Raw genomic sequence first — 10,731 nt, forward strand, 5'->3', positions numbered from 1 at the left:
TTTATCACACGACGTCACTGTTAATGTGAAATAATGTGAAAATAAACCAAAGGTAAAAGAGGGGGGGGGGAAAGGGGGCAGCTTTTTACTTTTGGAACTTCCCAAAAGTAAAAAGCTGTCCTTTTCCTCCATTTTCCCTTCGGTTTATTTTTGCTTGATTTCACTTTGGCAGCCATTTCGTGTGATAAACTTCCCGCATATGTGGTTTTTTTTTTTAAATTTAAATCTCATTTAAGTCCCGCTTCTCTTTGGGATTTCCTGAGTGTGGTTTGTTTTAGTCTTGTTTATATATTTATGACCTGTTGGTGTTGATGTCCTCTTTGAACAGGGCTGAAGCAAAATGGAAGGGAAGCCTGGTAAGGCGTCAAACTGTGCTCCTTGCTGAAGAGGTCTGGGGAGCTGCAAAGTGTGATCTTTTTTCCTCTGCTTATCCTTTACTCTTGCCCAGTTTTCCATAGATGCCATTGATCTGCTCTTAAAGAGAAAGAGATTTTTCTCCAAATCAGAACCACATAGGAGACCTGTTTGGTCACATCCTCCCCTTCACTTTTGCAAAGCTAATAGGAACCTAGAGTGTCCAAACAGGAGCTGCAGCTCTGCACCTGGATGCATGGGGAAAATGGCAGGTCCATGCAACTACAGAGGTTTTGTGAATGGGATGAGGGCGAGAACGGACAAGTTGAGCTCTCCAGATCCCAACCAGCAAGAGGGAAGGATTGGAGAGGGAGGGAAGAAGAGGGACTCTCTCTCTCTGCCAACCAGGGCTAGTTCGGGCTGCCTTGCCTCCTCCTCCTTCCCTCTTTGGGCTGCCTCCTGCCTGCCTTCCCCTGCAGCTCCTCCCTCCGAGAGCGGGGCTGCTGGCGGTGGCCTTTCGCAAAAAAGCTCCATCTGCGAGGCCGGCTTTTGGAGGGAAGGGAGAAAGAAGGGCAAGAAAAGAAGAAGAAGAAGAAGGGAAAGTCCGAAAGGAAGAGAAGAAAGGAGCTGTGTCTGCCTCTGTGTGCCTTTTCTTCTTCCCGCGCCAACCGCATCTGGGAAACTTCTGTGGAGTTATCGCGGAATCCCTTTCGGGGTAGAAATACCCCAGATAGATTGCCACCCACACATTCAGACATACATCTAGCATCTAGACATACTATACGCACACACACACACACTTACACTATATACAGTATATATATATATATATATATATATATATATATATATATATATTCACACACACATTCTCTCTCTCTCTCTATACACACACACACACACACACACACACTCTCAGTCACGTACGCGCCTCTTCCCTCTCTCCCTTCAGTCTCTCTCTCTCTTTCTTCCTCCTCGGCTCCCTTCCCATTTGGCTCCCCTCTGGGAAGGGCTCCTTGCTTGCTTCTTTCCTTGGACTGCCATGGGCCAAGTTCCTGCCTGGCCTCCGGCGTGGCTGGGGGCTCCCTTGGCCGCCCGGACCTGGCTCTTCATCCTCACTTTTGGCTTCATCGGGGCAGACCTCACTTGCCGCTCTTGCCACTGGCGCCAGGTGCAGCTCCAGCCCCAGCAGCAGCAGCAGCGCCTGCCCTCCTCCTCGCCTCCGCCGGGATTATTATCTTCTGTCCACTTGGAGGAAGCCCCAGCCCTGAGGAGTCGGCCCCCGGGGCTCCCCCCCAAAGCCAGCACTTCGGAGCCCCTGAGGCAGAGGAGGAGGAGGAGGCGGCAGAGCCGGGAGCCCCGAGGAGGAGCCCCCCTGGAAGCAGCCGCAGGAGGAGGAGGAGGAGGCGGCGGCGAGGCCCGGCCCCCGGAGCCCTGGGAGGCCAAAGGGACGCGCTTCAGGGCCGAGGAGCTCAAGCTGACCAGCACCACCTTCGCCCTCACGGGGGACTCGGCCCACAACCAGGCCATGGTCCATTGGTCCGGACACAACAGCAGCGTGAGTAACCCGAGTCGAAAGCGGGATAACAGGGGTCAAGGGGGTAGATGGGGAGACCTAGGGATGCAGCCAGTGTGGAAATGATGAGATTAGAGCCCACTTTAAGTACCTTGGCTCCCTGTGATGGAATTCTGGGAATTGCAGTTTCACTCGTCTGCCATAACCAGCTGCAGTTCCCAGAATTCCATCGCAGGGAGCCAAGGTACTTAAAGTGGGCTCTAGCCACATCGTTTCCGTAGTGTGGAAGGTGCTCACTCTGGAGGAGTTTGTCTTCACTTGCTGGTTTCTCTTCATTTGTTGTTGTTGTTGTTGTTGTTGGAAACAACTCCTCTGTTTGCCGTGTCTGAAAAGTGCCTCCATGTGGCAGAAAAGTTTCCAGCGCCACTTAACAGCATCTTGGTGCATCAAAATGCAAGCGCGCACATGTGTGCATCCATGTTGCTACTACTACTGCTACTACTGCTGCTACTATTAATCCTCCTCCTCCTCCTCCTTTCCTCCTCCTGATCTTTGGGTTCTAGGATGACAAATGGGATAAATAGAACAGCATCCCCAAGTCATTTGATGTGTATTTTCATTTCCCATGGGAGTTGGAAAATTTACCAAGAAATATAGAAGTGGTCAATAGATAAAATATATAAATTTATGTATAAATATTTATTGATCATATATATATATATATATATATACACACACACACACACACACACACACACACAGAAAGGAGAGTCTCTGTATCATCATAGCCTGGAGAAAAGAAGATTAAGAGGTGATATGATAGCCCTGTTTAAATACTTGAAGGGATGTCATATTGAAGAGGGAGCAAGCTTGTTTTCTGCTGCTCCAGAGAACAGGACCCAGAGCAATGGATGCAAGCTACAGGAAAAGAGATTCCACCTCAACATTAGGAGGAACTTCCTGACAGTAAGGGCTGTTCGACAGTGGAACAAACTCCCTTGGAGTGTAGTGGAGTCTCCCTCCTTGGAGGTCTTTAAACAGAGGCTGGATGGCCATCTGTCGGGGATGCTTTGATTGAGAGTTTCTGCATGGCAGAATGGGGTTGGACTGGATGGCCCTTGTGGTCTCTTCCAGTGCTATGATTTTATGATTCCAGGTTGAAACTATTAGCAAAAATGTAGGGGAGGGGAAGCAGTGGTCAGGGGAACTGTTTAAGCTTCCGACTGTGGAGTTTATCACACTGGGGCTAAATTCGGCATGAAAGAGAGCTTAAAGCACATTTAAAACATCATGCAAATAAAGCAAAAATGGTGCGAATGATTCACATGCAATTGCATCAATAAAGCGATATCAGAAAGGCATTGTCACTGAAATCCCGAAAGTAAAAAGATGCATACTAATGCTTCTTTGTGGCCACTTTAATGGCGGGTTTTGTGTAATGCCATGTGAAATCATTTCATGTAATTATGCAATTGTCCCGGGATATTCATGGGATAAACTCTTGATCTCCTTCGTGTGATAAACTCCTATCACACCCACACACACACACACATGCATACCATGTTTTTTTAAAAAATATAGTCTGTTTGAGAAAAAGGCAGGCTATTGGTATTGCTGTTGTTATATCACTTTCACAGGGCTACCCAGGTCAGTGTTACTGGATGGACTTTTGGGTCAGCCGTGATTCAGATTCTATCAAAGCATCTAGGAATCAATGAGTTATGGTGAAAGAGTGAGGAAAGTTGCAAGGAGTCTGTCACATTTTGTGCCATGAATGGGAAAAGGCTTCTTTTGAGATTCCTGGGATCAAAGGTGCTCACTTCTGCAGAAGGGGAGGGATGTTCCTCAGTTCTTTCCCAGCAGAATGAAAAGTGCCAGTTATGTCAGTCCTGTGATGCCATGCTGTGCCGTGTGCCAAGTGGCACAAGTGTGGCAAAGTAGTAGAGATGAAGTAGGAAGGCTTTGACAGGAGTAGTGTGAGGCAAAGCGTCTCTGTGGCATATCCCTGTCTCATCTTTTGTGTGTCCATTTTCTACCTCTTTATAGTAGAAACAGCAACCCTGCTTTTGCCCTTTCTACCCATGAGCGTGTTGACTTTTCTTTTCCTCTTGCGTCTGAGTACCTATGTAAGTGCCAAGGGATTTTGGAAAATGTATAGAACTGTGTCTCCTGAACTGGGATGCTGGTGTAGAAAGTGTCTCTCTCAGTTTCTATTTTCTTAGCGGTTTATCGTCTCTTAGCTTTAATAGTTTGTGTCACAGGCAAATAAGGTTGAGTTTTGATCAAGGGGATGCTGGTTGTACCCTCTCCCTCAAGCTTGTCCCCAACTCTTTTCACTCAGACCACACTAAAAAGCTCAGCTTTGCAACTGAAGAGTGGTTCACAATGTACCATTAGTTCCCTTGAGGGAGTTCAAGTGTCCCTTGATATAAAAATGAGACTAAACTTTCAGGAAGGGGATGTCTGTTCACCTGTTATTCTTTGCTTCATCGCTGTGGTGTTTAAATGAGACAGTTTCTCTCACCCACATTGACCCAGCTCCTTTTGATTCTAATATAGTGTCTTTTTGTAAAACCACGCAGTTCTACCTTTCTGATATCTCTTATGCCACTCTACTGAAGATTTTATTCAGATAAACAGAGCCGATTTCTTTCACAGCAGTGTTGGGTCTAAACTGGACTTTTAAAGAATAAACACGATAGAGGCTGGGGTATAATGCAGATCCGTGGGAACTGGTTCTTAGTGACCAGGTAAAGTGAGCCAAAGGAATATAAGAGGCATCAAAAGAACAAAAGAGGGAAATCTGATTCTTGTTTCTGGAGTGGTTAGTTCTTTCTTCAAAACAGTACATTTAAACTTGCATGCTCCTTTTCAAAGCAGTCCTTGGGTCTCTAACTTTTAGTTATGTCTTACTAGGCGTTTAAATGCAGAAAAAATGAAATAGTGATCTGACCACAATCCATTCCTTTTTGAAAACATGAGTATAAATATGAGTTTACACATTCTGTATTCATGTGACTCTTGTCATCATTTCAATAGGAGCCAGATTTCATTGACTAGACCATAATTATATAGACTTTTTAGGGACTTTTAAATCAAAAGCAAGCAATTAAAAAAAAACAAAAACCATACCCACCCCTTGTATGTGTTTTGGGACCTTCCTTTTTCTTCTCTTTTTGACTTTTGGATGTCTGATATACTTGGATTAAAATGAATTGTTCACTTTGAATTGTAGACTTTTCAAACTGATTGGCAAAAGTTTCTCACTGTTTTAGCATGATTCATGACCTTGGCAATGACTTACAACTTAAAGTAGGTTTAAAAGCCTCCATTGGGCACTCTAAAGTTGTAGAATAGAGGAATTATGGTGAAGATTTTTAGATGGAAACAATATAGAATTCTGATCATTACTCTATTGTCAATTATAAAATGCTCCATTTCCCATTTACCTTTATGGCAATCCTTGTTCAAAGTGAGTACAGAAAAGTTCTTCAGTTAATCAGCCATGTCCTTTACAGCTTGCTTGTGTTTGAACATCCTGCCACACAGTTGATATAAGCCTTTCCTCATGTGTGCTCACAATACATTTATCACACTGCAGTATGCTGGTATTGTATGGATGTGGTCTTTTGCTCTAGATATGCAAAACCTACAGGAATCACCCTTCGCTTGCCATTTACTTGACAGTTTGTCAATGCAGAAAATGAAATTGGTGTTAAACCATTATATTTGATGAAAGCAAGGACTCTTTATGAACCCACAGTTTTATAGTTCTATAGTTTTATATGACTTTATTTTTAAACTGCAAGTCAATGGCATCTTGCCCAGAGTTTTCAGTTGTGTCAAGAATTGAAAATGAAATATATTTTTGGATTCTTCTTCTTCTGAAAGGTCTGCTAATTTTATGTGCAGGGATCTTCTCTTGAGGTATGTCTTCAACCATTTTTCCAGTTGTTTGTGTAAATTGTAGAGTAATAATTTCAACTCTACACCAGCAGTTATAACCATGATGGCATAGAAAAGTAATCTGTAGTATGACAACCACCAGTAATTGTGGTAGTGCCACCTAGAATATGGTTATAAGCTAGAATATGGTTGTCTTTTAGAGCACACACTTTCTTCTTATTTATCACCTTGCCTTTTAGTCTGGGATCCAGACCACTGTTACCATGACATGTCTTGGCAACCACCATATGATGGCTTCATTTATTCCAACCTCCTATATACAATCCCATATCATGTCTTGGCAACCACTATATGATGGCTTCATTTATTCCAACCTCCTATATCCAGTCCCATATCTTGTCTAGAACTGCATCTGCACTGCAGAAATAATACAAGTTGTCATACTTTAGCTGCCATGGCTCCATCCTATGGTATCCTGGGATTTGTAGTTTGTTGTGGCACCAGAGCTCACTCATAGAGAAGGCTAAATGTCACACAAATCTACCATTCTTAGAATATCATAACATTGAGCTATGGAGGATAAAGTGATGTCAACCTGGATTATTTCTGCAGTTTGGATGCAGCCTTAACATTAGCTCATACAGTGTCTCAAATTATCAAACTTTCTCTTTATCTGGATATTTTCTAGCACTTCCAATGCATTTAAATAGTAAAGTTTATAAAATATAATGTTTTACTTGAAGCTGGGATTGAGCTGTGAAAGAGATGGGTTGTGTCCACACTACACAAATATAACACTTTGATACCACTACAGCTGCTATTGTTCCATCATGTGAAATCTTGGGGTGTGTATTTTGATACTTTACTTAGAATTCTCTGTCAGATAATTTTAATTCTGCAGGTCTGGAGAGTGTTGTTCTCTAGCAGAGAATTCTAAGTATCTCATCAAATTACAAATCTCAGGATTCTGGAGGATGGAGCCACGCCAGTTAGAATAGTGACAAACTGCTATAATTGTGCAGTGTGGATGCATCTGTGGAATACTAATAAAGAAAATATGTCTTTGTTCATATGTATTGGGATGGGGGCAGTCTAAAGGATCTATTGAAGATGTTGAACCTATTTTGGGAATAGGTGTCAGTATCACAGATAGCTGGATTAAAGTTTCAACTCAAACTCAAAGCAGATTCATTATCTCACTGCCATGGAAGCCACCAAGCATGGTGGCCAGCTGTTTTGAGAAATTCAGAAAACTGTGGTATAAATGGGTAAATATTACTGTGTGTATAGGATCCTGTGTGATCTTGGCAGTGACTTGAAGGCCCACACATATGAACAAACTCCACTGATTCAATAATGGGTCACTAGTTCTATGTATTTTAAAAGAATTTCTATGGGAATGAAAATTCAGTTTTTCTGCTGAGAGAATGCTACATTGACTCATCAAGTTGGTTATGCTATACTTGAGTGGAAGATTACAAATGAACATTGCTGAATGAAAGTACATGTGAAAGGGATCTAGGAGTCCAAGTAGATGATAAGTTGAACATGAGTCAACAGTGCGATGCGGCAGCTAAAAAGGCCAATGCAATTTTAGGCTGCATCAATAAAAGTATAGTGTCTAGATCAAGAGAAGTAATTGTGCCATTATATTCTGCACTGGTCAGGCCCCACCTGGAATATTGTGTCCAATTCTGGGCACCACAATTCAAAAAGGACATTGAGAAACTGGAGCGTGTCCAAAGGAGGGCGACTAAAATGGTGAAAGGTCTGGAAACCTTGCCCTATGAGGAGCGACTCAGAGAGCTGGGGATGTTTAGCCTGGAGAAGAGAAGATTAAGAGGTGATATGATAGCCCTGTTTAAATATGTGAAAGGATGTCATATTGAGGAGGGAGCAAGCTTGTTTTCTGCTGCTCCAGAGAACAGGACCCGGAACAATGGATGCAAGCTACAAGAAAAGAGATTCCACCTCAATATTAGGAGGAACTTCCTGACAGTAAGGGCTGTTCGACAGTGGAATGCACTCCCTCGGAGTGTAGTGGAGTCTTCTTCCTTGGAGGTCTTTAAACAGAGGCTGGATGGCCATCTGTTGGGGATGCTTTGATTTGGATTTCCTGCATGGCAGGGAGTTGGACTGGATGGCCCTTGCGGTCTCTTCCAACTCTATGATTCTATGATTCTATGAATACCAGGTTTCGTATACTATTTCAGAGGAAGGAACTAGCAAAAACACTTCCGAGTATTCCTTGCCTAAGAAAATCTTACAAAATTCATGGGGGGGGGTCACCTTAAGCCAACAGGCAATTTGAGGGCACATGCCCACACAGACACACACACCATGGGCTGGCATTAGTATCCATGCACATTTTTTAAAATACCTCAAATTCAGGCGGGGGTTTGGGTAAAGAATGAAAATATAATAAGAGCCATGAAGTCAAAGCTTACATAGGGCCAATCCAGACCGCCTCAAAGGGACAGGCTGGAGGTGCCCAGTTTCCCTTTGGAGGGATGTAGCAGCAGCCAAACTGCATAGCGTCCCTCTGGACCAAAAAGAACCTGGAAAAACTGGGTTCTTTTTGGTGCACTGTGATGTGTCCAAGATGCATGTGTGGCACCCCGTGGTACAAATGTGATGCCTTGCTTGTGTCACGCACACGTGCCACATATGGACGGTGCCACATAAAGATGGCACCGCCCATACATATTAGGGTTCCAGAAAGTGCTGTTGCCACACACTCTGGAACCCTAATTTTGGTGCCAGCACGGCGCTTTCAGCCCATCTGTTTTGGGCCCAAGTCAGACATTCTGTGTCTGACCCATAGGGCCCAAGCAGTTTCCAATGAGAAATCCACAAGCAGTACTTTCTACCTCTTATGGTAGCAAAGCCCACCTTTTAACCATGGACAATATAAAGAAGTATTTTATCTGTCCAAAATCTCTTCTCATTCACTGTCAGTGACCTGAGGTTTTGGCAAACCATGCATAACTTTATTTACCTTGAATTTGTCTCTTTCACCTTTTCCCCCAATTAATCTATCCCAAATGTCATAATTGTTCCAGACTCTTGATCTTCTTGACTGCTCTTTTCTTAATTCTTAGAGAGATACAGTATTATTTTCCGGTTATGGTAATAAGAACTGTACACAGTACTTCAAGTATGGTAACTGGAATGTGCCTGGTGTCTTTCATGGCAGTGAGGCAGTGAATCCAGTCCACATTCCAGTCAAAATTTTGAAGGGGTTATCCAAGAAGCTGATCCTTGTCTCCAAATGAGGTTCAGGACCTTGGATAGTTTCCTTCACACTAAGACACCAAAGTCCTCTTTACAAACTTTCTTTAAAATATCCTATAATTTAGTGCCATCGCCAACATAGATTCTCCACTGTGCACCCCTAACTCTAGATTTTTTATGAATACATTATAAATCACTGATCTCACTAATGGGTTCTTGGGAGGCCCCAGTGTTTATATCTCTCCATTGTGAGAACTGACAGTTTACCCTTACTTTTGCTTTATGGTGTTTTATCAGTTCATAAGATGCCCTCTTCTCCTATCCTTTAAGTGCCAAAATGGCAACCTTGATGCATCAAAGCATCAAAGAAATCTTTGAAGAAATATTATCTTTGCGTACAAAAGCAGTATAAATAGGTGGAAATTTAAAGTGTATAATCTTTTAAAGTTGGGGAAAAGTGTACCTATAGAATTTCTGCCAGGTATGCAATCAACAAAGATGCATATCCCCTATCAGGAAAGAAAACTGTAACTCTGACAGCTAATAGGATGAATCTGTTATTTTGTATGATTATGCTTTCATAGTGGACTTTAGCAAAAGAACATTAATCTCTACTGTGGAATGTAATTTATGACATGTCTTTTCTGTAAGACAGCAAGTTGTAACTGTTTAAGGGTCTAAAGCAGTAAGATAGCAATTTACAGGTTTTTCAGCTGTAGAAAAGCTGCACATTTGAAAGCTGTCACTTTGTATATTTTAAGATAAAGATGCTTCGCAGTGAAAGATTAATTCATAGAGATATCAAAATGGTGGGGTTTTCACAACTACAGAATTCATGTTAAACAAATAGAATCTAGAATAAGAGTTAAAAGAGACATCCATGAATGATATTACTGGCTGAGCACCCCTCATCCAGAAATCTAAAATCCAAAACCCTCCAAAACCTGAAACTTTTTGAGCACTAACATTTTTGAGTATTAACAACAAGGGTTTGATTTTGGAATATTTTGGATTTGGATTTTGAAACACAAATAGCATAATATGAGCGTATGTGTACGTGCCTTCAAGTCAACTGTCGACTTATGGTGAACCCATAAGTTTCATAGGGTTTTCTTAGACTAAAAAATACTCAGGTAGTTTCTTCAGTTCCTTTCTCTGAAATATGTCTTCTATCCAGGTATTTACCAGGGCTGACCCTGCTTAGCTTCCAAGATCAAACAGGAAATTGTGCCTTTAGGGTATTTAGGCCTCTAGCATATTATGTACCTGTACTGTTTTTGTGAGGATGGAAAAAGACATGTCTGGTGAGAGATATGAAGATTTTTAGAACAGCAGGAATCCAAGAATAGTGCTTGGTGCAAATCTATACCACCCACCATTTCACAGAGCCTTACTTCTCTCCTTTGGCTTCTCTCTCCAGCTGTGTCTCTTTCCAGCTTCATGTCTCCAGGCTTGCCAATACAGTACAGGTACATACTACACTATTTATATTCCAAACTCTGAACCATCCCAACTCAGAAACACATCTAGTCTCTAGCATTTTGGATGAGGGCAACGTGTACAAAATGGATACCCTGTACAAAATGTTCAGGCTTACACACAGTGGGTGGGTCAAAGAATGTGAGTTAGAAATATATGAAAGACCATTCCTTGCTCACCTTGGACATCAATATCATCATCATCATCATCATCATCATCATCATCATCATCATCATCATCAT

At 42.4% G+C, this 10,731-nt stretch overlaps 1 protein-coding gene across 5 annotated transcripts in view; it reads left to right on the forward strand.

The window, feature by feature from the left end:
- Nucleotides 1-1,302: 1,302 nt before the first annotated feature.
- The window catches only part of SORCS1 (sortilin related VPS10 domain containing receptor 1), a 553,983-nt gene continuing 544,554 nt past the window's right edge, over nucleotides 1,303-10,731 (forward strand). For all 5 annotated transcript variants that reach the window (XM_042460820.1, XM_042460822.1, XM_042460821.1 and 2 more), the window contains exon 1: nucleotides 1,303-1,912. In XM_042460820.1, coding sequence (XP_042316754.1) covers nucleotides 1,397-1,912 — 516 coding nt within the window. In that variant the 5' untranslated portion in view covers nucleotides 1,303-1,396. The remainder of the gene's footprint in view (nucleotides 1,913-10,731) is intronic.

The sequence above is a fragment of the Sceloporus undulatus genome, chromosome 3 (assembly GCF_019175285.1).
Source record: "Sceloporus undulatus isolate JIND9_A2432 ecotype Alabama chromosome 3, SceUnd_v1.1, whole genome shotgun sequence".
Classification (NCBI taxonomy): Eukaryota; Metazoa; Chordata; class Lepidosauria; order Squamata; family Phrynosomatidae; genus Sceloporus; species Sceloporus undulatus.